The sequence below is a fragment of the Salvia splendens genome, chromosome 9 (genome assembly GCF_004379255.2).
Source record: "Salvia splendens isolate huo1 chromosome 9, SspV2, whole genome shotgun sequence".
NCBI classification, from domain to species: Eukaryota; Viridiplantae; Streptophyta; class Magnoliopsida; order Lamiales; family Lamiaceae; genus Salvia; species Salvia splendens.
In genome coordinates this window covers 15,595,989-15,623,209 of record NC_056040.1, presented here as the reverse complement: position 1 = coordinate 15,623,209, position 27,221 = coordinate 15,595,989, and the positions used below count along the sequence as shown (strand labels likewise).

Genomic DNA, 27,221 nt, shown 5'->3' with positions numbered 1-27,221 from the left:
AAAATCAATCAGAACATAATTATTAAAATTATTTGGATTGTTTTACAAACTTGATTGGAGTGAAATGGTATCAAATATGACAACTGAAATATTTGTTTACAATCTTCGATTGAATTTTAATGTTCACATTCTTCCTAAGTTTGACAGTATAGTTATTTAATTATCTACATCATCAATTTGAAACACATACATAATCAATAACATAATACTAGTAAGTTATCTGAATATTTCGTTATAGATAATTGCAAACAGTATTAAACTTTAGGCTTTGAATTATTTTAGAGAGTATTGTATTTTTCTCATTGAGTTATGCCTCAGTTTCTAGTTTCTCAAATATGCTCTCGTACTTTAAAATTCCCTTTATATTCAATTGATTACGACATTTTAAAAGGGGTTATAAACACAAAAAAATACTACTCCAGTATTTTCTTACTTCTCGTAATTTGTATAGAAACGAGTGTTATTAAAGGAGCTACTACTATAAAAGTATAAACGAACTCTAAAGGCAAGCAGGGCGTAGTGCAGTTGGTAACGGAGGGACAGATCTTGCTGCAATGAACCTGGGTTCGAACCCCACTACTGTCGTGTAGTTACTTCCATCTCTCAGGCACAAGTGTGAGCCCTTGGGAGACGGGCTTCTAGCAGCCAGTGGGTTAAGACCTCCCCTTAACGGGCTATTGCGTACCCTGATTGAACCCCTCACATGATGTCGGGCCGGAGTGAGGCCGTCGCCTTGGGAGATGGGCTATATACAAACACAAAAATCTTAAAATTCGAGAAACTTCTTTTATAGATATACTCCCTCCGTCCCGCACTACTCGTACCTTTCCTTTTGGGCACGGAGATTAAGGAATGAGTGATAGACAAAGTCAACAATTACGGCTGTAGGTATAAACTAAAAATGGAAAGAGTGCAAATAACTTGAGACGCCCAGAAAGGAAATAAGTGCAAGTAGTATATACAAACACAAAAATCTTAAAATTCGAGAAACTTCTTTTATAGATATACTCCCTCCGTCCCGCACTACTCGCACCTTTCCTTTTGGGCACGGAGATTAAGGAATGAGTGATAGACAAAGTCAACAATTACGGCTGTAGGTATAAACTAAAAATGGAAAGAGTGCAAATAACTTGAGACGCCCAGAAAGGAAATAAGTGCAAGTAGTGCGGGACGGAGGGAGTACTATCCAAACCAGGTTTCGAGAAAAGCACACCAGCAGCAGCACGATCACCGCCAGCACTCCCCACGGCGACGCCCCGCCTCCGACAGGTAATACTCCCACCTCCTCCGCCGATTTCTCTTGCTGTTACTATTATTTATCCTGTGTAGGAGGGTAGGAAGACGTCGCGGTCAGTCGACGTGGCAGCTTTAAAAAATCAGGAAAGTGACTCCTCCGCCGCCACGCAAAAGCCCCTCGTTGCCGTCGTGCTCATTGTCGTCGACACCGATTTGAGAGTGAAGTGAAAGGAATTCAGGGATGAATTTAGGGTAAAAAAAGGAGTGTAAATTAGGGTAAATTTGGGGATTTTGTGGGTTAAAAGGACACACTTAGTATAATTAGGGTAAGCATAATTTTAACACGTCAGTACACACTCAGCACGCACTCAGCCACCACGTCAGTTTAAAAGGACACGTCAGCAGGATAACGTTTTAGTTCATGGGAAAAACCGAAAAATGAGAATAGTTTGTGACTGTTAGAGCAGTTTGACACGTCAGTAGCCACGTCAACTTAAAAAGACACGTCAGCTTGCTTCTTGGCCGGAAAACCCGTCATGGGAAAACGGCAACCGAATGTAAAGTTCATGACATTATACGCTAATTTTTTAGTTTATGGAAAAAATCAGAAAATGAAAAAAGTTTGTGAGTTTTAAGGCAGTTTGCCCAAGATAAAAATAGAATCAATTCTATCGCTAACAAAACTTTGAGATTACATGCATATCTTTTTCCTCAAACAAAACATGTCATCAAATCAAGACTTCGGAGGTGTAGGAGATGATTCTAGAAGCTTCTTTCCGACGCTGGTCGACCGGGGGCCGTTGAGGATAAAACATGGTAATGAGGCACCAGAGAGATAGATGTATTAATCATCAAACCTTCCCTTCAAACTGGAAATGAACTGTGTAATCATGCTGAAGAGCAGCCAGTGTACTTCTGCAAGGACCCTCTGAGAAAAGCAAGAGCGGTTACGAAAATGAGATCATATGATTCGATATCTATATCTAGGAGCTGAGTTAGAGGTAGATAGATACCTCCAAATGTAGTATGAAGTAGTTGAAGATCATCGGCAGAGCATGAGTCGATTAGAGCATATAGGCCGGGTTTAAGAGCTTCGTCTACTTCCCTGGAAAAATGATCCGGAGTTGTGTAAGGTGTCGAGGATTGTGTAGATGATGAAGACGACATTGGAAATCAAGTGTGGCATGAAAATACCTTATGATGCCAGATTTAGCTGGGCCGAATCCACAGTAAACCCATATGTAACGCGACAGGAACTGAAACGAGAATTGCCCAAAAACATCCTTCTGTTGACGTACCTGAAAAGAGGTTTCGAGGAAAAGTTAATGGCACGTGTCGATGAAAATAAAACATTAAGAACTTGTAAGCAGATGCTGATAACAACATATGGAAAACTTTACGAGACGAAGAAACAATAATAAGTTCACATGATATTTTATCAGTAGTGACAAGTATTTCATAACTAAATATACTGTCAAATGACAGGCTTGAGGTGAGAAGAGTAAGTAAAAGCACACCTCTTCATATATTCTTCGCAGACTACCCGCGCATATTACGGCCTCTTGAATTTCCCATGCGAAGAACTCTCTCCCAGCAGCATGGTTGGTATTTACCGTCTCTAAGCAATGAAGAAGTACACTCACTGAATCTTGAAGAAGAGCTATACACTGACGAGTCTCGCTATACGCACAAGAAGGTTAGGAACAAAAGTTAGTATAGATGGTTCAGAGGAACATTGGTGCAGGAAAAAGAAAGATTATAAATTTTTCAGCTGCTCGAATTGAATTGGCCAATACTAAAAGGAAAGATACCTTTTACGATGCTTTAGAGCAGTACATAGCATACGGCAACAATAATCATATAACTCCATCGAAGCCTTCCGATCCAGAGCAGATGAGAGAGGAGATTCAGATATCAGAAGTTGTAGAAAGTATTGAAAGAGTGTCCCAGGTATACGCAGGGACTGTGCGATGTGGCAGGCATCCATTTCGAAGAAAGAGGGTTTTCCAGATATTTTTGTTAGTAATTCGATACACATGAGAGTAACTGCTCCAGAATCAGGTACGTCAGAATCGTCGACATATCCATAGAAGATTCTGGGACCCTGCAAATGAAGGATGATGTTGAAAAGACCAGCAACTAGGTTCTGGATGTGTTTTTTCATCATATTCAAACGCCTGGGCCCTGCAAATCACAAAAGAAACTGAGAATACTGTATCCAGTAAAATGGAACTAGAATGAGGAGCAACTAACAAAATCTATGTTAACAATAGAATATGAACATTTAACTGTCAAGAAAAGGTCCCATTTGCTGCTTTGTATCATTATAAAAAATGACCGTGTGCCATCTAGCTTCTAGTGAAGAAGCCCCTTTGCCAATATGAGTTCCCAATCCTTGCCTCTCAAAAACAAAGGATTTTAACCAAGGCCAGCAATGGAAAACAATAGCCGTTGTCATATATAAGTATAAATCAATGGTAAATTAGTTGAATATGTAGAATGGATGCGCAATAAAGCAAAGAAACTTTAGTACATAGAAGTATAGAAAATGAAGATTTACCTGTTACATATTCAAGAATTGAATCCAAGCAAACAATACCAGCGGAAACTACAGAGGAGACCTCCCCTCCATCTAAATTTCCACAAACTATTTCATAATTTGTCATTGAGCCTCCCCATACCCCAACTAAAGCTCTCTCAACAGCCTGAATGATAGATAGCAAGTGAAATTCAGATGATTTCCTAACATACGTACTAAATGATATCGTCAACCTTTCCTTCAATTCAACTAATCGACTTCTTGCCCAAGAAAATTGGGAATTCACTTGACCAGCCAGCTTTGTCAGTGATCCTCTCTCTTGGGAAGCTAACTTTGCTTGTTTTCCTTGTAAACAGATGCACTTTCCAATGGCCCTCTGGTGCAAGACTATAAGCTTGATGTAAAGATCTTTGGACAAGGAAGGATCAATATGTGGAAAGTAATTTCCAAGCTCTTCAAGGAATCTCACAACACCATCTAACAAAAACAAAGCGAATTGATTTGGCAATTCACTTCTGGAAAATTCCATCAGCATAAACTCAGAAATGTCTAGCACAATTGGAAACAAGCTCCAAGATAAGGAAGTCAATTCAGTCTGCATGTTGAGTCTTAAAATAGCTGAACATGCAATAAACAGCTGTCCAAGAAAAAAAGCTGCCTCAGGATTCTCACCTTTGAAAACTTTCATCAGCAATGATTTCTTGAGAAGAAGTTTCTTATGTGGAACCTCACTCAGAAAAGCTTCCAGGTCTGGAAATGATAAACGGGATTTTCCCTTAGGCTCACATTTTGTAGGACAACTGATTACATCAGACGGCACCATTTCCTCATTAGGGCACCCCTCATTTGTCCCATCTCTGGAAGCACTGTACTGACTACATGAGGCTCTTGGTCTCAATTCATTACTGCCTGCAGTCATGCAGGGATTCAGATTATCCTCAATAAACACTGCCTTCACAAAACTTATTGTAAATTCCACGTATGTTTCTACACACGACTTAATTCTTTTCATCAGTTCGATATCATAACTCGAAGACTTCATTCTGGAATTACTAACACCTGCTTTTTGGCCACCTAAAGCAGAAGCTATGCCCCATAATAGTCCTTGGAGAGAAGCAATTGTGGATGATAACTTATTCAAACTCTGAGGTCCAGTCATGCACTCTATTTTCTTATCATCAGATGCCTCCCTGGCAGTGGTCAAAGACTTTTGCAGGTCGTCTTCTAATGCCTTTGTTAATTCTGAGATACTTTGAGATATAACCAAAGTCTCTTCAGGAGGTGATAGAAGGCCAGATTGTTCACTGATCCGATCTGCATTTTCTCTTTTTGTGTGGGCATTCCTAACAGATACAGCAGAGCTAATTGAATGTTGATACTGGTTTTCAGTAACCATCAGCAACACACGAGATGTGTAATCCAAAAATGAGAAAAGTGCAGCTCTAACTTCGAAAGTGACATCTTCGGGGAATGCAGGTTGAAACTCAATTGCCACTGACAATGATTTTAGAAGCCATGGCAAAGGAAATAAGCATAGTGATTGACTCCCATTCACATTATTTTTGCTAGAAGCTACAGCTAAAATGTGAAGAGCCTTTCTACAGGTCACAAGCAATCGAAATATCTGATAAGAATTGAGGGACCATGTTTGGCTGTGCTCGCCTAACAAGCTCCCAACCAGAATCCTGAAGAATAAATCATCAAACATAAGAGAAAAATGTGAAGCAAGCCCATCACAAAATTAAAGCTGAGATGTATGTGTTCATTCTACGTGTGAATAACTGAATATACAATTTCCAAGGTGTAAGTCAGAAGGATTCAGTGTAGAAACGCAATTTCAGTGTTCTTTATTTAGCCAGTTGAATATGCCACCTCTTAAATGCAATTCATGTTTAATTACTCAGTATATAAGTTTTAAGAAGGGAAACAAGATATGCTATTGCACAATTTACCTTTCAAAATTGAGAATGTACGTTATGTACAATGACGAAGATTTCAAACTTAAGTATTCTTCTGGCATCCGCATCAGAAGATTGAGCAGACATTGACACCTAGCAAATTCAACATCAAGTTGCTCACCGCTAGATTCATCTGGTACCATATTTTGTCTAGTCTGTAGTGAAGTACCGCTTTTCACATCAGATGTATTTCCAACTGCAGCTATTTCCTTGAGCCAATCAGGTGACTCACTTAAATCAACTGCAGAAGTATTAAATAAAGATAGAACTGACTTCTGCAGAATTCTGCAGAACATTGAAGCCATATATCTGCGGACAAACTGAGAAAAAATGTCAGAGAGGAGCAGGCAAGTAAAGATGCCAACGTCTAAGATTGAAGAAGAAAATTAGAAAAAGTGAGTAGGTACTAAGTATTATACTGTCAAATGAGGATGCAATGGTAAAAATAATTAGTTAAGTAGATATCTATCATGAGTGAATGAAATGGCCTAGAAGACTTGAATTTCTACATATTGACTTCTTAAAGATCATGCACTAATTTCTCATGACTTCAGCCCAGGTGGTTAATCCCATTTCATTCTCATATTAAGTGGCCTAACATAGGTTCTCTGAAAAACAAAACATAAAGGGTACTTAGCTTAGCTATGAGTGTTTCTTCTTATTCATCATTTCATCGGGACTAGTTCTTACACAATTAAACACTATGCACACCTCTTCTCATTTTTTAGCATTGATGTGAGACGTTGATTTGTTAACCTTGGTGACCATGATTGCAATTCACGTATATTCTGTAATCATTCATCAAATCGTAAGTTTCTCACACAACTCATGCTTATGGATCATTAAAACAGATTGTTTTCTTATGAAGTAGCATGTACTGTCCCCTTAACATTTCGATTAAGACTGTTAGCACTGGATGAAAAGAAATAACATGGATAGCAGAGAAGAATGTCTCCTATATGCAGTATTTAATTGCATCTTACTCTTTGCTCATAAGATATGATGTTGCTTAGAAACTCCAATGCTATCAGCGGTACAGTTCTTGTCTTCAGGAGCCCAGTTGTACTTATATCGTGCTCTTGCAAGCTGACTAAACAGGAAAGGGAACTCTTGATTATATGTGTGAGAAAATTCCTTGACTGCTTCTTGCTAGCATAAGAGCACCATATATCAACATTTTTACAAAATAACTGCCACAGAACAGATGCCAATGACTTCTCATCCAAGAGGCCTGAGGCAATGTCTGATGAATTATTATCAAGCAGACCACGAATCTGGGAACCATCTGCATCACCAGCCCGAAAGGATGAGGACTCTTTGTCCTTGGCAACAGACAGAAGGCATTCCAATATAAATTCTGTCAGACTGGCAGCTTCTTCTCTCAATTTTGTGACACACTTTGTCCATTTCCGGATTTGCTTACGATTGAAAGACAGATCAGCATCATCATTAAGCTTAGTCTGATCCTTCATTTGGTTCCACTGAAGCATATACTCAGAAGACTGTATCAGTCTATTTAAGTCAGTAAGTCTCTGGAGAGCCATTACATTTAAAACATACACCAGTGGTGGGCAAAGTACAGCAGAATCTTGAATGCAAATATCTGAAACAGAATTTATAACATCAAGGAGGGACACTGAAGGTGGCAGGATCCAGGAAAGAAAGCCTTCACCGGTGGGCGCAGTCATCTCCAACCAATCCCTTCCACAGTGAACAGTTAAAGAATCACCTATTACTCCAGACATCTTCTTTGAAGCATCAGGAGGCATAAGGCTGATGGCTTGCCGAAATAAGCTTCTGCAGGATACTATCAAACGCAATAAGAACACCAAGAACCAGCATATAGTTACGTTGTCAGTTCCAGTACTGTTGCTCAAAATTTCTATGCCACTATCCAGCCGAAGGGTAAACAGCCTACCCAAGCCGGGGCGTATAATTTCTATGGAACTCTTCAAAGAAGCGCCAATTGAATAGCTATTACCAGAAGTAACTGCTATTGAGTCGAGAATGATTGCATATACTTCACACAACATCTTCCCCAGGAGTTCTGCTCGCAAATGGCCTTGTAGCGAATCAGAGCTATATGAATTTGACTTCACTGTTTCACCTCTACCAGCTGGCTCATCTCCAAATCTCACCCACTCCAGAGATTCCTTAATATCTGTACAGAACTGCCTAAGGCAAGCAGATCCTTGCCCTTCTGGTATGGTTTTAATAGCATTGCTAAGAGAGAGCCTAAATTTTGAAGAGAAGAACAGCACGCTCAATGAATTTGAATATGCTTCACTATCCCTCACAAGTAGCAAAGATTGCCTCACTGCTTTACATAGTGCATAGATAGCAGAATCCACCTACACAAGTATAATACACAAGTCATAAAACTGATATGCATTCAACTCATCCAAATCAACATAGTTTGTGATAGTTCTGCTATCAGCTCCATAAAGAAATGCCTACAATCATGCCTCCAAAAGCTAAATTGAAAGAATTGCTTGTTTGAAGAAGGTAAAAGAACGATGCCTGGTCGCATTCCATTCAACAAATAGTCTGCAGTCATACTATTTCATTCACTAAAAGAAAACTACGTTAAAGAAATAAGAAATAAAAGTGCCACAATCTTATGTCTAGTTCTAAGGGCAATATGAGAAACTTCACGCGATGAACCTCTTCCTTGTAAAGAGAGAGGTCCAGGCTTCAATCCTCACTGTCCCCCTTCGCCCAACTTAAAAAAATGTTAAAACTATTATGTCAGGACAATGAAAATCCAATGATCATTTATCAAAGACATACTAAGCAAATAAAGTTATACGAAAAAATAACAGCACACACTATGTATGGTCTCTAACCTGTCGAAGGTCACTATATACGTCAATAATCCTACAGCTCAGGTTCAATATCTCTGAGGACAGCAAAGGCTGACTTGGCATGTCCATTGAACTGTAGCAGCAGGTAGCAGAGGAGAAAATCATCATCCATAAGCTTTCAAGATCATCTCCAACAACCTCATACTCAATATTTAACAAGTGATGTATACTAACTATAAGCTCTGTCCTCAATGAAATCAATACTTCCCCATTTGATTTTTCATCATTGCCAAAAGATGATGTTTCAATTTTGGCAGATAATGACATCAACACAGCATGGACAGACCTCAAGAAATTCCGGGAAGCCCCTTCAGAGGTATCCTCAGTTCTTAAGTACAGTTTGTCACAAATGAGGCTTAAAAGTACACCGTTAATGGATCTTAGTGTTTTACAAACATTATATAATGCAGAACCTAGTTCCCCTTCTGCTTGGAGATATTTATTGATATCTGCCAATAGATATTCCATAATCTGTATGTAAAAGTCAAATATTGATCTCCGAAGTTCAGCATTCATGCTCCGACTGTGACTTGAAGGAGTCACTTTTGATGCCATTGTTTGACTATGATGAGGGGTACTTGAAACATGAGTGGTCGAGCTGAAATTTGACCCCCTAGGAACTCCACTACCAACTGAAATTCCATTTTGCTTCATAACACAACAAACAAACAAGTGAAGCAACTGTTCTAAACCAATTAACGCCAAGTCATTTTTCTTTGCTACTATCTTCTCCACTTCATCAAATAGATGCCTGTGATAACTTTTGTTCACCAGCTTTCCATCTTTTATGGAAGTATCAGACGAATTTCTATATCTAACAGAACTCTGCAAGCTGAGAAATCCTTCAATATGAGTGGGGTGAAACAGTCCTTGAGCCAAAACTTCTTCCACCCATTTAGTTATATTAACTTTCCATTCATCACCACTGTCACAAGGTATAGAATGCAAAACATGTAACAAGTGCAGCAGAGGCTCAAGAAGCTTATCAATGAAATTTTGGAAACCATTTTTACGTGTTGGTTGAACACATAAAAATTTAGCAAATGGCTCAAACAAATAACAAGCTAAACGCAAGATGAAATCCCCAAGCTTGCTTCCGTCATGCTGACCCATTAAAACTTTCAAGGCTGAGTCAATCACTTTATCCATGAGTAAAATCCACAGGTCTAAATTTTTGTTAGCAATTCCACCATGGAATGAGAATACCATCAAGACACAATCAAGCACAATATCATATATTTGTATTTGTTCTCCTGAAAATGATTCCTTAACAGCTGAGGACGTTCCATTTACAAAAGATGATGCATCCCTTGCAATTGCATGAATCACCCGTAAAAAGTCCCTAGAACATGTCAACGAAACATTAAGTTTTTTCGACTCCTCCAAGCAGAAATGAAAGATTTTCCAGCATCTAAGATCCATAATTGACCCAGAAGTTTCAAACTGAGGTGCTCCTTCACGTTGCCTTGTTTTCTTTTCTGAAGAAATGAGACATGATTGGATCCAATTGCTTACGAAAACGATCGTTCTTGATGTATCCAATACCTGCGACCTCCGGCCAATATCATCCATGTCTTCATTATTGCTTGATTTTGCATAATCAAATGCCAAATCAATGTTCCTGCAGTAGACCTCTTTATCATAAAACAAGCATTGGATTCCAAAGGACTGCATAAACTATATAAAGTTGAGCAAAATAATAAATCAACTTTCAGAAAGAGTTTACACACACACACATGCAAAACTAGACTCAATAGAGTAAAAACAAAGTACCTCGCAACGACTACTTATAAATTTTTATCAATAATGAATTCATAAACTGTAATTACATCTCAAAACCGGCCGTTCAAAACCTTTACGCCGCTAAAACAAATTTTCTCATCTTGCTCGCATCTAATTTCCTCTATGAACGCTACTAAATATTCACACGCCTCAAACTATTTTCTCATAAATCCTTGAAATAACAATAACTTATAGGCATCTAAACACAACGAGCTCAATCCATTAAATCAATATATGCACAATAAAAGCACAGTAAACTTACTTCCTAATATCGACGTTTTTGTCTTGTAGCGACAGAATCAGCTGTAAATTCTTCCACGGAAAATGCTCTTCTACACCTCCGAGCAATTCGTCGAAGCGAGCAGATTTTGAAATTTCTGGCACTTGTTCGACAACATCCGCGCTTCTCAGCTTCCTTTTCTTAGTGTGTGACTTCGCTCCTCCATGACTGCAGCTACTCCGCTGGGAAGAAGGAACGTCGCTGTCCATTATGAAGTGAGAACGCTGGAATCTTGTGCAACTCGATTAAATCTGAAACGTACAATACATTCAACTCCTCCTTTTCTCTATCCGATATATGTAATGTAGCTAGTCGATCAAGAGCTCTTCCACTCAATCAGTCAGAAAAAAACAAACTTATACACCTCTCCGCTGCACAAAAAAAAGGCTTCAGTAACAGCTTATAGAGGCCTTGACACTGAAAATATTCAAACCAACAACACCCAAGCATCTCAGCAGCAAGTAAATTAACAAAAAGTACTAAATATAACCCCACTCGCTGTACAAATAATATAACCCCAACAACAGAAGAATCCCTCAGAAAGAATGTGATATAAGCATATACAATCAAACCTATACCCTAAATTCCATCCAGCAATTGACACAAAATAATCCTTAGGGTTTGGGCAGTCCAGCAACATGCAAAAACACGATTTTTGTGTATATATATATATCAATGACTACAAAACATAGACTGAGCCCGATTTTTCTGGTATACGATTGAGAAACTGAAAACATATACCCTCAGTTCATACCCCTTTTTTTTATTTGATACCCCAGCTGGCAACGCGCTACAGAGGAAGCCAAGCGGGCAGCCATGATGAATTGAAGCCCGTAGGTAGATAGGATTTCTGTGTAATACTTAGTATGATAACTGATATTATTGCAGAAACACAATAATTTTGAGTTTTGCAGAATCACAATGAATAAAAGAACATTGCAGAATCACTGATATTCAATTGGGATTGGTTTTTATGGTGTTTTAGTTGCTATATTTGGTGTTGGCACTGCCTTTAAAAACACAATGAATTATACAACTTCAATAAACACACTAATTTTGAAAGACAGTATAAAACAGCCACACCACATTCAAAATATATTTGTATACAAAACAGCCAAAATGGAACACAAAATTTTACCTTCAAGTGGGCGTGCAGTGGCCTGGTCGAGTAGTGGGCTACCAGACGCCAGGCGGCGCGGCGTCTGAGGGGAGCGACCGAGCGGCGATGACCAGGCGGCGGCGATGGCGGCGTGAGAGAGAGTGTGTCTGCGTGAGAGAAATGTTTAATGGGCCGTTGGGGTGTTAGTTACTGGCTTCAAATTAAATTAAAATTTTGTAAAAATATTAGTAGGAATATAATTTTTGATAATTAGATAATACCCAAAAATTCTATTACAAATTCAAATTTATGATAACATGAACTCAATTTTGTGATTGAGGATTCGTACTTTTTTCTATGTTGCTTCCATAAATTAACAGTCTCAGCACGTAATTTGCCATCACTGTATTCATTTCATTAATAGTAGATTTTAGTTTAATTTTTAACTCTCTTTATTGAAAATATAATTGGTTTTTTCATTATCATTATTGAATATATAATTATTTTAGCATATACGAGATTCTGTTGAACTCAGTTTAGTGAAACTTTTCATATGATTGTTGTCATATCTGAAAATTAAAAAAAAAAAAAGTTTTTCAAAATTTATCAATTAATGTTTTATTATTTCATGCGATGTTTTTTTTACTATTCAATATTTAATGTGTGTGTACAGTTTTTTTATCAAATATCTAAAAGATTTAAATCAATAATTATAAATTTATTTTAATAAATAATTTTTTTATTTTATATTTTTAATGTATACTAATTTGATATTTTAGGAGTAGTAAATTTTTAAGGAAATCACAATGTTGTGCACACAAGAGTAAGATACTAGTGCGGATAATAATATAGGTACTCCTGTGTGCACGACACTTAATTTTCTTAAAAATTTAGTAATAAAATATCAAATTAGTTGGATTGTCTAAACACCTTGTAATAAAAACACACGAGGATTTAGATCCCATCAATTTTACTGTTTCTTGTTAAGCCAAAACTTCCTACTATTTAACAAATACAGCAGTACATTGAAATACAAAGATTAGATTTTGTGTACTGAGAGATGAGAGATTATCACAACCATAAAAAATGTCTGCAAGTGGAGAGAGTAATCCCAGCAAGTTTTGAGGCATTTCTGGCATCCATCATCTCCCTAACTATCTCAGAATCTCCAAACCTACCTGCTGCAGAGAAGATGTTTGACATAAGCACATAATCGCCGCCGTATCTCCTCTCGATCTCCATTATCCTCCTCGCCACTCTCTCCCCCATCTCAACGTCGCCATGGAAGCTGCACGCACCCAAAAGCGTCCTCCACACCATAACATTACCCGTCTCATCCATGGCGACGCCTAGGGCTATCTTCTCCGCCTCCTCCAATCTCCCTGCCCTCCCCAACATGTCGATCAAAGCTCCGTAATGCTTGATTTCGGGCATAATCCCATAATCATCGACCATTTTCCTGTAGTACTCGAGCCCCTCGGCCAACAATCCACCATGACTGCAACCGCTCATCACGCTAAGAAATGTGATCGAGTTAGGCACGACACCCTTGCTCTCCATCTTCTTGTAGCAATCACAAGCTTCTCCAGCCATTCCATGCATTGCAAAAGCAGATATCATTGAAGTCCAAGAAACCAAATTCTTCCTCTCATCATCGACTTCCTCGAATATCCGCCACGCGCTTCCTATGCTACCACTCTTCGAGTATGCATCGATCAGGCAATTCACAACCCGAACATCCAACACATTTAGTCCACTTTTCTCTCCGTAGCCATGAATCATCTGGCAAAACTCGAGCGACCCGGCGTTCCATATGGATGGGAAAGCTGCGAGGAGAGTCACCTCCGTGGGTCGGATCCCTTCGTGCGCAACCATCATCCGAAACAAATGTAAGGCCTCGTGAAACCGGTTGGCGCGGGTGTACCCGTCGATTAGCCCGGTCCACGAAACTACATTCTTGTCTGGCATGGCGTAAAAAATAGCCCTTGCAGCCGCAATCTCGCTCCATTTAACAAACCCGGTGAGCAAAACATTCCAAGTCACCATATTCCTGTCAGGCATTCCATCGAACACCTTCTTTGCCTCAACCAAATACCTAGAATCAGCATACATATTCACCAACGCGGTCTGCACATGGACATTGATATCAAACCCTGCTTTAGTGCTCAGGGATTGGAGCTGGCTCCCCACGTCTGTTCTCTTAATATTCGCGCATGCTTTGATGAGATAGGAGTAGGTGATACTATCGAAGGGAAACGGGCTCCTTTGATTGCTGAGATGTTTGAAAAGAGAAAGAGCATCTTGTGGGAATCTACTGAGTGCGTAGTGCTTGATTATGGAGTTCCAAAGAACAAGAAGGCTAATTATGCTGTTGACGAGTGGCTTTGAGAGGAGAAGGTGGCAGTGGATTTGCTGAATGCCGCGGCGGCGACGACTGTGGTTGTGGAGTAGGGAGAGAAGATTGTTGTACATCGACATTTTATCAAACACTTGGAGGCCATAAATCTTTATGATCTCATGCCTGAAAATATTCAATCACTTGCATTTTGTTATAGGTTTTTGGAGGAAAGTTACATTTTGCAGAGTTTCGAGTCTCTGTTACTAGCTATTTGTCAAACCGATTATTGTGGATTGACAACTTGAACTTTGTTGAATACCTAGTTTGATATGGCAAAAGGTCTCGAGAATGATTTCAGTAACTCTCATTTTGGATAATAAATAGGCTTTAATTTTGGATTTTTCCATTTTCGTTGCAGTTCTTCGTTGGTGGGAATTGGAAATGTGCAAGTATTCTTTTCGCCCAATTTCCTTCTTTTGTGCTATTCCTTAACTGTTGGCATGCCATATAATCTTTTTTATGCCAATTTGAACTAAAATATCTGCTCTTGGAAACAAGTCATGTGAAATTTGAATCGTTGATAACGTCCATGCACTGGATTTTTCTTATTTACTAGTAAAATATAGTCATCTGAGTACAAATCTTAGCCATATGCTGAAATATCTTTATTGGAAAGTATCAGAGTAACAATTTTATTCAAAATCTTGAATTGGGAATATGATGATGATGATGATGATGATGATGATGATGATGCATATTACGGCTTCTTGAATTTCCGAAGCGAAGATCTCCCTCCCAGCAGCATGGTACGCAAATGAAGGATGATGTTGAGCAACTAGGTTCTGGATGTGTTCTTTACCATATTCAAACGCCTAGGCCCTGCAAATCACAAATGAAACTGAGAATACTGTATCCAATAGAATGAGGAATGACTAACTAAATCTATGTTAACCATATAATATGAACATTTAACAGTCAAGAAAATATCCCATTTGCTGCTTTGTATCATTATCAGAAATGACCGTGTGCCATCTAGCTTCTAGTGAAGAAGCCCCTTTACCAATATGACCTCTCACCATCCTTGCCTTGCCTCTCAAAAACATAGGATTTTAACCGACCCCAACAATGGCTTTTCATATATAAGTATAAATCAATGGTATATTAGTTGAATATGTAGAATGGATGCAATAAAGCAAAGAACCAAAATAGTAGTAGTAAATTTTAGAAAACAATCCCAGTGGAAACTACAGAGGAGACCTCCCCTCCATCAAAATTTCCACAAACTATTTCATAATTTGTCATTGAGTCTCCCCATACCCCAACTAAAGCTCTCTCAACAGCCTGAATGATAGATAGCAAGTGAAATTCAGATGATTTCCTAACATACGTACTAAATGATATTGTCAACCTTTCCTTCAATTCAACTAATCCACTTCTTGCCCAAGAATATTGGGAATTCACTTGACCAGTATAAATCTGCTTGAACCCGCCCCGTTCCCAAATTCCCTATTCTCATTGAATTCGCGGCTGGGGTGAAAATCCAGCATTAGCCGTATCACAAGTTCCAAGTTATAGTTTGAAATCAAGTATACAATTCAAAGAATATATATACCAGCAAACAAAACTCAAGGGGAATCTGCAGCTACCAAATCACTATAAAGATGACCATCTATGTCAGGAAGAAATCCCTTTTCCATCATTTCCTCCTTAATCAGATCATAAGTAATCCTGTTTGGTACCAATCCTTTCTCCAGCATCTCATTAAGAAATCTATTCGCCTCTTCAAGCTTCCCACTTTGCGAAAAACCCTTAATCAGCACGTTATATGTCACAACATTTGGCCGCTTCCCTTCTTTCTCCATTCTTTTCTTCACCCCCAAAGCTGCCTTCAGGCTTCCCTGCTTGCAGTAGCCATCCATCAAAGTATTGTACGTAACATGACTCGGATTCACACCCCTTTTACACATTTCATCCACTAACCTAACCGCCTTCCTGGTTTCACCGCTCTTGCACATTGCGCCTATCCTAACATTATAGGTAACTACATCATATTTCAACCCCTTCTCCTCCATCTCACTCAGAAGCTTATGCCCTGCTTCCATCTCTCCATTGCGATAATAAGCACCGACCAAGCAATTGTACGTTGATACATTGGGAGAAACCTTGTTGTCCAACATAAGATTGAATATAGAAACTGCTTCTTCCAATTCACCCACTCTGCAGTACGCATTTATCATAGCGTTGAATGTCAGTACGTTCAATGCAACCCCTTGGCTTATGATATTATCAAACAAGTCCCTGGCTTCCTTCAACATATTATTCTTCGAATATCCATTGATTAATGTGGAATGAGTAACAATGTTTGGCTCCACACCTACTGTCACCATCTCATCCCTTAAACTCAATGCCTCATCAACTTTTCCATCACCACAGAGGCCATTAATCAATGAGTTATACGTGAGCACACTTGGTCTCACACCCTGGTCTTTCATTTCCTTGATAATCCTTATACCGCCACCCACATTACCATCCTTGCAAAATCCGTCAATAAGAATGTTATACGTGATTACACTCGGAGAAATCCCCTTCTCCACCATATTCTTCAACAGGGTATCAGCTTTGTACATTCTCCCCTCACCGCCCCTCTTGCAGTAGCCATCGATCAAAGTGTTGTAAGTAACCACATTGGGTGTCACACCATGAATACTCATATCCTCCACGACATCACGTGCCTTGTTCAACTTTCCAGCCTTGCAAAGCCCACAAACTACCGTGTTAAACGTGATCAAATCCATCCCAATCCTCCTCCTAACCATCTCCTTATAAGCAAACTCCACATTTCCAGTCCTACCATTTTTCACCAGCGCAGCCAACAGCAAATTACACGAACGCACAGACAGCTTAAACCCATAATCCCCAGCCCGCATGAAACCCTCGAATGCTAAATCAACCTTCCCATTGCTCACAAGAGCCGATATCAGCATATCAAATACAACTATATTTGCACACGCATTATCACTGACGGTCAAAAGGGAGTGACAAAACGTGGAAATTGAAAGGGCTTCTGCTTGTTTCGGAAACGTGTGGAGTAAAGACCGAAGCTTGGGGTACTTATTTTCATTCGCTAGCAAGATAAAGAGTCTTACGTGATCCTCAATAGAGAAAGTGGCCTCGCATCTCTTCTGCGACCATTTGAAGAAGGATACGACGAGGTCGGTGTCGAAATTATCGAATTGGAAGAGCTGGCGTAAGAAATCGGCAGGAGTGGAGGATTGAATAATTGGCTTGAGCTCCGACCACTTTTGGCGGGAGATGGTGGATGCAATTCGGGACTGGAAATTTGGATCAGCGAGTGTATGAAGGAAGAGACATGGCTGTGAAAGGAGGCGGAACATCGAAGCGAGTACGGATATCGATTATGCTAGGGTTTAGATATAACGATCACTTGCAGCTCTTATGAGTGTTTGGCCATGGGGCGGTGAGGGCAGAAAGTTATCCAATTAAATACATTCTTTCGATCCTTAACAACCATAACACCATTCTCTCTTTATGAAGGGTTCATGGTGAAACCCTCTTCTAGCCAATTATGGAGTCTGCAACAAACACCAAAAATAGACTTAGTATAACAATATATGACTTTAACTGCATCACTTGTGTGCACGTAGTTTCACTTTTACAAGAAGAGGTGGAAATCAGTAAAGAATAACTCAAAAGCAAGACATTTGGCAGTGTTTTCCACATTGTCGTCTACAATGAAAATTCATTACCACCCAAAAAACAGAATACTTTACTCGCCATTCACGTAAATAATATTTAAATTAGTTATTTCTGTTACTTATCTGAAAGACACCATTATGATTTTTGGTATATTTAGATGTGAGTACTCCACAAATTAATCAATTCTATTTCATTTGGTTTAGTATACAAGCACTGCATAACTGAAAAATGCTCCGAGGTGCTGCTTGATCCGTAGACAACGCATACAAAGCGGCTAAATGAGTATGTGTAAAAGGATTTTGACAATTACTATTATAAATAGGAAGGAAAGGTGCATGATAGTACATTCATATTGCCCTCTGAAAAAAATCGAACTTTAAAAAAAATTATTTTGATTCAACCATCTCTTATTCCTTTTCTACTCAATTAGGAGTATAATTTTGATACAAAAAAACAATAATAGGAGTATCAAATAATTGACCAGATTTCATGAACTTCAAAGAAAAAAACCAACTGATTTCAAAATATAAAGAACTTTCTTCAAAAAGTTTGACTACTAACTGCTTGGACGGGTTTTGCTCACCACACAAAATTAAACAATCAATGAATTTTATTAGATTGAAAAAATAAAATATCATAATTAGCTCATTGATTGTGATCTAACAAAAAATATTTTTTTCAGTTTTTCTAGATAAGTAGGCGTAATCTCCGAGAGAAAATGGTTGAAATATTCTATATTTCCAAGGAGATGTTTCATCATGCTTGCTTAGCAAACCAAGAATAAAAATTATGAATTCAGGTAAAAGCCCCAACTTAAAACCTTAAAGTGTTCAGCCTCATATAATTACACTTCAAGACTAGATATTTATTTCACAAACCATGTTTACTAATTAATTCCTACACACATAATTAAACTCAAATTAAATATGATCCAACAATTTAGAAAAAATCACCAAATTGGGAGCTCTAAATATCAGTCCCTATCCAATTTCCTAAACCAAACTTGGATTTTATTTTATGGTTCATGAGTCATGATCAATTCATGTTTTTGAGGTCAGTTGTATTAAGGAAACAGAACAAAATCACAAAGTCCTAACTCCTACACAAAGCATATCATTCGGCCCTTCTAATCTTTGGCATATTTAGGCCATTTTTGAGCAATAACACATCATATATTTAACTTTGACTACCATTTAAGGTTTCAAAGCACTACTGTTTTCCAGTACCTCCCCAATTTTATAGCACAGACATTTGCCAAACAATCCCACTAACTTTACACCCTAACATATCATAACACAATTACAGATTTACTGGAGAGTAGAGTGACTACAACAGTTTCAGAATCAAAACAAAACTCCCAGAATTTCAGGTCCTCATGTATTCAATTTAAAATCTTGTCACACTTTATTAATTCCCAAATAAGCATAAACAAAATCACTTCATGTAGATTCCACCTAAACAACAAAATCCTAACTAATCAATTTAAACAAAACCACTTCATGTAGATTCCAGTCAGGGAAAACGACTGCGGGGGGTGAAGGGGCATATATATACCTTCAATTTAAACAAAATCGAACATGTCAATAAAAATCACCAAATTGGAAGCCGCGGTTTTTATTCTCATTCCAGGACTGAATTTTCTTTTACAATTTCTATTTAGAAGTTAAATTCATCACCAAATTAAAGAAATTTCTTCACGTAGAGGGGAATGAAACGGTAGAATTCTTACCTGTGTATAAAATCGAATGGGCTGAGTCTTCAACTGAAATTGTTCTTTTTAGTAATGTTTGGAGAAGATAGAAAGTGGAAAGAGTAGCAATGTGAGGTGAAAGCAACGAGCGCCGGAAAATGGCGGGATGATGGTTGGCACTTGGCAGCAGCAGAGTTTTACTTTTCTGCTTCGACTTTCTATTCGGCAAGAAAAAAATAGCTTAATTGGGTCTCTTTTCGAAATTAGCTTCTAAATTTGTGTTAACTAAATTGGAATAAAATTGATGTATGAAAATTGGGAGATTGTTGCATTTCAAATTTGAAGCCCAAGCCCAAGCCCAAGCCCAAGCCCAACAAATATCAAGTAAGTTCAATGTGCTATCAACTTATACAATCTGATAATGTCTTTTTTATTGTGTTTGCCGACATGTTTTCTTTGTGCCTAAAAAACCAAGGCAATTTAAATAAGACATTTAATCAATGAAATAAAACTTTAGTTATTATAATTGCCCAATATAATTAATTGCCATTATTTAGTCCTTGTCAAATCGAGTACGCTAATATAAATAATGACACTTCAGCAACGATAAATTATGGTTTTTGTCTATCCCTTACATGGATATTTCAAAAACAACTAAATATATAGTTTAAAACAAATACTACGAAGAATATATGATGAAACTAAAAATAAGGATCAAATAGTCTGAGTTATGAAACAATAGATTAGTACTAATAATTATCGTAGTAAAAAATGAAAAATCGTATTGTAATTTATTCGGTGCATAGCGTAATACAAATTTATTAGGTGAAAAAATGAGATAATCGCGACAAAATATTAAAGTCAACACTATTGAAATTATGCAGGTAATCTATGTGCATATTCCCGCAAATCTGAAATAATACCTGATCTTGAATCCTCTTTTAATGTTTATGGATGTTAAATACCCGATACTTGTTGGCTATCAGATTATGCCGAGTGATGATAAACAATCAAATTTTGTACAATAAAAAAAAGTTATAATATTAATAATTTGATGTATTAATTATATATTAAAATAATAAATGTAGTTAGTGGATAAGTTAAAAAGACTTTATTAGTCTTCGGCCTCATTTTCTTTTTTTATATATATTTTAATTATCTCTGTATTTTTAAATTTGAATTAAAGTATGATTAATTAATTTTATGGTTCTGAAAAAGTAAAAAAATTATACACAAATCATTAATATAGGACCACAATATTATGCACGTTCCATGTACTATATATGCGCCCATATGCTTTAATTAAATGCATAAATAAACCGTTTTTTTCTCAAATAAATCAGTTTTTGGTTGTACAAAATTTGGTCACATAGATTTATTGTATTCAATTGTTAGGGTTAATAAACTATATACTCTATTAAAATATTATTTGCCATTTGAGTCGATTTTCAGTGGGTGAGAAAAGAATTTTTAAAATTAGAAAGTGAATATTTTTGAGAGACGGATTAAAAAATATATTTTTTTTATAGGACTGAAGGAAGAGAATTTTAAAAATTAGAAAGTGCATATTTTTACGAGACGGATTAAAAAAAGAGTATATATTATTTATGGGACGGAAGGAGTATATGTTAATTGTATAAAAAATAAGTAACTTAATAATGAATGAAAAGCGAAGGAAATGATTATTTGCAAAGTTAATAGTAATATTAAAATGGATTCACTATTGGTTTTGGTGTAGCTGCCTTAACCTCCAACTCCTATAGTTATTAGTATACTTTAGTTCAACCACCACCAAGAATATTTATGTATCCGTAATGGTTATACTACTATTATATTTTCAGTAATATAAATCGTTAAAATTATAAAACTAAGAGCCATATCTCAAAGATTGAGATCGATTTATTTGGCAAAATCCAAAATCTAGTAGTAGTATACTATTCCATACTAGTATGTATTCAAATACTATTCCATATCAATTTACTACTGTAATAAATATTCATAAATTTATTAATATCTTAAACCACTTCTCATCATTAATTATTTTATCCACTAAAATAAATATAATCTCTCATCTCCATTCAAATTTCTGTGGAAAGTCATTCGTTGTTTCAAACCTAAAATTATCAAACTCTTTTGCATTGCAAGTTAAAAAAAACTACTCTTACATTCCTTCACCACCAAAATTTTCCCCCAAAAATTATCCTTCAAATCCTAGAGAGATTATCTGCTAATTTATCCGACGATGAGGCCCCCGAAGAGGCCGATCCAGTCCGTAACGGCGTGGGTGCGGCGGCAGCCGCCGAAGGTGAAGGCGTTCCTCGCTGTAATCACCGGCATGGCAGTGCTCATTATCCTCCGCGCCATTGTGAACGATCACGACAACCTTTTTGTCGCGGCGGAAGCTGTGCACTCGGTTGGAATTTCCGTTCTTATTTATAAATTGATGAAGGAGAAGACTTGCGCTGGTACGGTTTTCGTTTTTTTTGTTATATGACGTTGTTGTTTTTGGGGTGGATGCTTTCAAGTGTGGAATTGGCGCATGAGGAACGCATTTGGAGCGTTTAGAATTGATGTTTCTTACGTTTATTTTCCCTTTCCCATGCGAAGTAGTTGCAATAGGGTGATTTTTTGGATTTTTTTTACATACGATTGAGGGTTAAAATAGAGCCTCTTCCAGAATGCAACGTCATGATGCTATTGATTGTTCATCTTCTTATCAGTATATTATGATGCTGCTGTATTGTTTAAAAACTAATGTTTATGTTTCTAATTTGTTTTGAGTGCTGAAAGATTTGTTTTTTCGGCATTTTTTACCTGAAAAATTAATAATAATGTCTGCTATTGATTGCAGCTGCAATTTATAAAAATAAAAAAAATAAAAACAAGAAAAGGTAACGAGCTGTAATTTTGCTCAAACTCTATGCTAAGTGTTGATCTTTTTTGATTGTTTGAAGCTTGCAGATTCTGGCCTCTTTAGACTTCAAAAATTTGTAGTTATTTGTTGACAACTTCAGTTGTCTTTAAAAATTTTGCTCAAACTCTATGTATGTATTTAAAATTTTCCATTGGCTTTGTGTTCTAAACTTCAGTTGAGGCTGATTCTCTTCATTTATACAAATTATCTCTTCGCAGGGATTTCACTCAAATCACAGGAGCTAACAGCAATCTTTTTGGCTGTTAGATTGTATTGCAGCTTTGTCATGGAATATGACATACATACTGTGCTCGACCTGGCTACACTGGCTACTACCTTGTGGGTTATTTATATGATCAGATTTAAATTGAAGTCAAGTTATATGGAAGATAAAGACAATTTTTTGCTATACTATGTGGTAAGCCATTTCTAGAAATGTTGATGTGTTCAATCAACAGCTTGATTAGTACTATAACTCTACAGGGATTATCATTAGTAACTTTATCTTAACATTTGTGATATTTATGGAAAAGCCAGTTTTCTACGAATTTTCAAGAACAGATTTTTACATTTTTTTTTCCACTCTTCAATCAATGGTGGTTAATGTTATCTATTTCCATTTTTTTTTATTGAGGTCATGAAATCTTTCTATTCCAAGAATAATGATTTTTACATTTGTTTTTCCACTCTCCAATCAATGTTGGTTGATGCTATCTTTTTCCTGTTATTTTTTAATTGAGGTCATGAAATCTTTCTATTTCTCTGTTCAGGAAATTTTGGCTGATTTAGTTTCAGCTGAAGGTCTACATGTGTGCTCTTTACTGCAGCTGTTAGCAATTCTGACCTCTTAAGTCTTTATAGGCTTATCTTACCATTGACTCCCTAGTCCTTAGTCCTTTAGGAGTTGTTTTGTATATGAGGAAGAGGATTCTTTCTTGAAGAATTCTTCTTTGTAGCTTAAAATAAGATTGAGATTCACATGTCTGATAGAATAACCTTTTTGTCATTTGTGACTGTCCTCAGGATATTTCTTTGGCCTCCTTACTAATATTATGTAAATGGATGTATTTTGAGCTTCCTCTTATATTTCACTGCCTTAATGAGCCTAGCATAAGTTTGAAGCTAGTCAAATATGCTATTGTTACTTGGAGTTTCCTCCCCACCTCTTTTGTTGCTTCATGTTTCCTCATTGATATTTACTCATTTATGGTTTCAAGTTCAATATTTAGCTACTTAGTGCCTAGAAAAACTGTAGTGGTCATAGCTTAAGAAATGGAACATTGCTAAGTAGGAGTATAAATTAAACTATCATATTATTCATATCCAATGTCTGTCTATATGTAATTACATGTTTGTTCAGTTTTTACCGTTCACCTTCTGAAAGAGATTCTCATGCTTGTGCAGCTGGCCCCTTGTGCTGTTTTAGCTTTAGGAATTCACCCAACTACATCACACCACCTCATTAACAGGATTTTCTGGGCCTTCTGTGTCTATCTGGAAGCTGTTTCCGTGTTACCACAGCTACGTGTCATGCAAAACACAAAGGTAGAATCTTCTGGGAAATGCTACTCCTGTAGGCACATTGTTAGCATTTGTGTTGTGAGTTTGGACGGATACAATGTATGATCTATTGACTCTCTCTAATGTTTGGTTTGCAGATTGTTGAACCCTTTACTGCTCATTATGTTTTTGCATTGGGTGTTGCGAGGTTCTTGAGCTGTGCTCACTGGGTCCTTCAGGTTTGATGCTCAGACTTGCCATTAGTTCAAAGTATTTCATTTGGTTCTTATACAGCAAAATCCGTGTCCAATCTTACCTAATTACTTATTCGGTTACATAATTACATCCCTGGCCTTCAAACCTTTAGTTCATATGTGTAGCGTTTGTTTTTAATATTGTCTTAAACCTTTTGTGTTCCATGAAGTAAAACACAGTATTTAGGACAATTTCCATCATCATCATCGCCCAGATTCCAAGAATCCTCTCTCAGTATGTGGATAGTTTACGAAGGTTTCAGTAGGAGTATAACATTTGCCCAATTGTATTTGGCAGGTTTTTGACAGTCGAGGTCATCTCCTCGTGGCACTGGGTTACGGCCTTTGGCCATCAATGGTTCTTATTTCTGAAATTGTTCAAACTTTCATTCTTGCTGACTTTTGCTATTACTATATTGAAAGGTATGCATCCCTTCTATCATTGCTGGTGGTGCGTGTTTATCTGCTCCAAATGCTTTAAATTTGATGCACCAATCTTGGTTCCCTGCAGTGTTTTTGGTGGTCAGCTCGTGTTGCGCCTTCCTTCTGGAGTGGTCTAACCAGTTGCTACGCAAGCTTCTCCCATTGTCTCTTAGTGTTGCTTATGGGGTTCTGGTTGGTTAACAGAAATCAAGAGGTTGCAACAAACTGGATATCAAAATTGACTTAACTCACCAGATTCTTTCGTTACACCATAATTTTCTATAGAGTCGATCACGATGCAAGCATGTTTCGATTCTTCGTCAACGGTGCCATATTTAGCTGAAAAATGTATAGTGACTGTGCGGAAGGAGAAAGATTAATGTCCATATTTAACAATTATCCTTGTAAGTTTTATTTTACACAAGTTTAGTTTAGTAGAGTTCTTGTTTTCTCTGTTTTATTAGCTCTTGATTGTTCTCATTTGTGCAAAATGGATTAAATTTAGACTCGAGCTATTTATGTGTCATTGTTTGCTTTCAGTTGTAAGAGATGGATTCCTACATGAAAATTGGTGGCTTTTGATTAGATGTTGTAAATATACGAACTTTAAATATTTTTTGATTTTTTTTCTGATATGATGATTAATTTGTTATTTATGGTGCAAAAAGTTTTTCGGACAAATAGAGAGGATCAATTTTGAACTTTAGTTGAGTATGTAGACTTAATAGGTTGGCAGTTTTAAATTCAGAAATTTAGTTTTTCATCAATATATGTACATAGAAAAAAGGAGGGTGAAGAGGATTAAGAAAAAAAAAAACTAAGTACATTTTTCGCTATTTCCTAAAAAATCCAAGAAAAATCTGTTCATTTTCCTGAGAAAAAGGAGTAACTTTGTGCAGAAAGTGATTTGTGTCATCAAATTATGCTGAAGTCTGAAATTGAAAATCCAAACTACTTCCTCCTCTAAAGTTATTGATATATAATTTTTGAAGAATGAGGTCATCTCGTTATAAAAGAAAAATTACTAAAACTAAAAGGTATTCGTTTTTTAAATAAAATAATATCAAGATATAATTTAGGATTGAGTTGTGAGATTATTTTAGCTATAGGGGGTTAGCTATGACTAATTATCACATGATTATTCATTTATGATTGAATTGGGGGACTAAATCTCATGAACCAAACATACTACTAGCTTAATTTCAGGATACAATCTTGCAAATCGAACACACCCAAAGTAGACTAGTTTTATAGAATATGTCAAAATGGACATAATGTTTATTTTTATGGGATGGGTTAAGTATAAAAAATCACAATAAATTCCACATCTTCATTTGACCAGACCCAGCCCAGGCGCAGTCATATTAATTGGTTTGATAATTTTGCACTCCTAAAAAGGTTGCTTGATAGAACTTTACTTAGATTCCAAATTATCTGTTCCAACAAGAGAGTTGGTAGGTAATGATGATTTAAACATTTATTTAATGGCAACATAATTGGTCTTGATAAAACAATTACAAACTTTAGTCTAGTACAGTCTTATTGCACCTTGTCTATCGTATATGCGCTATAAAGTCTAAACAAGAAAATAAAAAAATCTACTAACTACCAAATAATTGAGTCCAAGATGGCTTTTTGTTTAAACAATTGGTATTGAAATTTTATTTCGTACTCGCTATTCCAAGAACATCCAGCAAGTCTCTTCTTTTATTTTATAAAATTTGCATCACGTATGTTCTATGTGACACTTATATAAAAGAAAATCAAGAAATGAAAATTAAACTACCACTTCATGAACATAATGACCACAAAAGGATCCTAAAATCTAGCATGCGTATTCTCATACTTCCCTAAATGTTTATAACCTTATAATAGTACATGCATATATAAGTGGGTGATTGAGTAAATTCATTACCTCTCAATAAATAGGCACAAATCTAGAATATTGGAATTTGTATGATTTACAATGGTCATAAATGTTGTAAAATAGTATAATACTCCATCCTTCTCAACTCAGTTGAATCAAAACTTTTGATCACGAAGATTAAAAAATTGTGTTGAAAAGCAAGAGGGAAGAATCATTGGATATTTTGTTTTTTTGTTAAAAAAAAGAATTGATTCAAGTTAGTTGAGACATCTAAAAAGGGAATACGACTCGATTTAGTTTGACGGAAGGGATATCTATTATCATGAAATATGCATAAAAAATACTCAGTGTAATCTGAAAAGGAAAATCTGTTCATCAAATATGCATCACTGCCATCACACTTCTTGGCTTGCCACCTTTTAAATTGAGTATTTATATACCATCTGAAAATGTATTCAACTTCATAATTTATGTATAAAAATGTAACCAATAAAATGGATACAAAACTAATAAGACAGGTAGACAACATTGATTGCGCAACATATGTAAATATACCTTTGGCAGCTTTCATTTACGTTAAAATTCATATCAAAATCACACCTCTTTATTCAGACATTTTCCTAACAATTTTATCTGATAATCAAAACCATGAGTTTATTTGAAAAAAAAAATTATTTTCTTAAATAAATAATTGTTGGTTGGCAGAATCGAGATTTCCAGAAAGAATACAGCTGTGAGTTGTGAAGCAGAAATACAAAAA

At 36.7% G+C, this 27,221-nt stretch overlaps 4 protein-coding genes across 5 annotated transcripts; 1 reads left to right on the top strand and 3 right to left on the bottom strand.

Annotated features, from left to right (window-relative positions):
* Window positions 1-1,729: 1,729 nt before the first annotated feature.
* LOC121747409 lies at window positions 1,730-11,938 on the bottom strand. Its single transcript, XM_042141444.1, has 11 exons — window positions 11,798-11,938; window positions 10,642-11,030; window positions 8,580-10,218; window positions 6,717-8,084; window positions 5,728-6,053; window positions 3,797-5,460; window positions 3,048-3,420; window positions 2,754-2,916; window positions 2,431-2,534; window positions 2,250-2,341; window positions 1,730-2,164 (listed from the first exon to the last, which is right to left on the bottom strand). Exons 2-11 carry the CDS (start codon window positions 10,866-10,868, stop codon window positions 2,088-2,090), a joined length of 6,033 nt encoding a protein of 2,010 aa, XP_041997378.1. The 5' UTR covers window positions 10,869-11,030; window positions 11,798-11,938; the 3' UTR covers window positions 1,730-2,087.
* Window positions 11,939-12,711: 773 nt separating this feature from the next.
* On the bottom strand, window positions 12,712-14,549 carry LOC121746940 (pentatricopeptide repeat-containing protein At1g09220, mitochondrial-like). The gene has a single exon (XM_042140901.1). The coding sequence runs from the start codon at window positions 14,234-14,236 to the stop codon at window positions 12,830-12,832; it is 1,407 nt and encodes a 468-aa protein (XP_041996835.1). The 5' UTR covers window positions 14,237-14,549; the 3' UTR covers window positions 12,712-12,829.
* Window positions 14,550-14,664: 115 nt separating this feature from the next.
* LOC121746561 (pentatricopeptide repeat-containing protein At1g09820-like) lies at window positions 14,665-19,744 on the bottom strand. 2 transcript variants are annotated; one of them, XM_042140446.1, is made up of 3 exons: window positions 19,543-19,744; window positions 15,709-17,689; window positions 14,665-14,975 (listed from the first exon to the last, which is right to left on the bottom strand). In XM_042140446.1, exon 2 carries the CDS (start codon window positions 17,489-17,491, stop codon window positions 15,722-15,724), a length of 1,770 nt encoding a protein of 589 aa, XP_041996380.1. In that variant the 5' UTR covers window positions 17,492-17,689; window positions 19,543-19,744; the 3' UTR covers window positions 14,665-14,975; window positions 15,709-15,721. The 2 variants fall into 2 exon arrangements, with proteins under 2 accessions (XP_041996380.1, XP_041996381.1); XM_042140447.1 differs by having other exon boundaries at window positions 15,743-17,689.
* Window positions 19,745-21,608: 1,864 nt separating this feature from the next.
* Window positions 21,609-25,207, top strand: LOC121748608 (ER lumen protein-retaining receptor erd-2.2-like). Its single transcript, XM_042143076.1, has 6 exons — window positions 21,609-21,968; window positions 22,636-22,835; window positions 23,822-23,962; window positions 24,076-24,156; window positions 24,470-24,594; window positions 24,683-25,207. The coding sequence occupies exons 1-6, from the start codon at window positions 21,746-21,748 to the stop codon at window positions 24,729-24,731; spliced, it is 819 nt and encodes a 272-aa protein (XP_041999010.1). The 5' UTR covers window positions 21,609-21,745; the 3' UTR covers window positions 24,732-25,207.
* Window positions 25,208-27,221: the final 2,014 nt, after the last annotated feature.

Excerpts from the sequence above, each read along its gene's own strand:
- LOC121747409 (XM_042141444.1), bottom strand. The coding sequence starts at position 10,868 with ATGGACAGCGACGTTCCTTCTTCCCAGCGGAGTAGCTGCAGTCATGGA. Across the intron at positions 8,085-8,579 it reads TATATAGTGACCTTCGACAG|GTGGATTCTGCTATCTATGC; the intron begins GTTAGAGACCAT and ends ATACTTGTGTAG. Across the intron at positions 3,421-3,796 it reads AATTCTTGAATATGTAACAG|GGCCCAGGCGTTTGAATATG; the intron begins GTAAATCTTCAT and ends TGTGATTTGCAG.
- LOC121748608 (XM_042143076.1), top strand. The coding sequence starts at position 21,746 with ATGAGGCCCCCGAAGAGGCCGATCCAGTCCGTAACGGCGTGGGTGCGG. Across the intron at positions 21,969-22,635 it reads GAAGGAGAAGACTTGCGCTG|GGATTTCACTCAAATCACAG; the intron begins GTACGGTTTTCG and ends ATCTCTTCGCAG. Across the intron at positions 24,595-24,682 it reads TGCTATTACTATATTGAAAG|TGTTTTTGGTGGTCAGCTCG; the intron begins GTATGCATCCCT and ends GGTTCCCTGCAG.
- LOC121746561 (XM_042140446.1), bottom strand. The coding sequence starts at position 17,491 with ATGTTCCGCCTCCTTTCACAGCCATGTCTCTTCCTTCATACACTCGCT.
- LOC121746940 (XM_042140901.1), bottom strand. The coding sequence starts at position 14,236 with ATGTCGATGTACAACAATCTTCTCTCCCTACTCCACAACCACAGTCGT.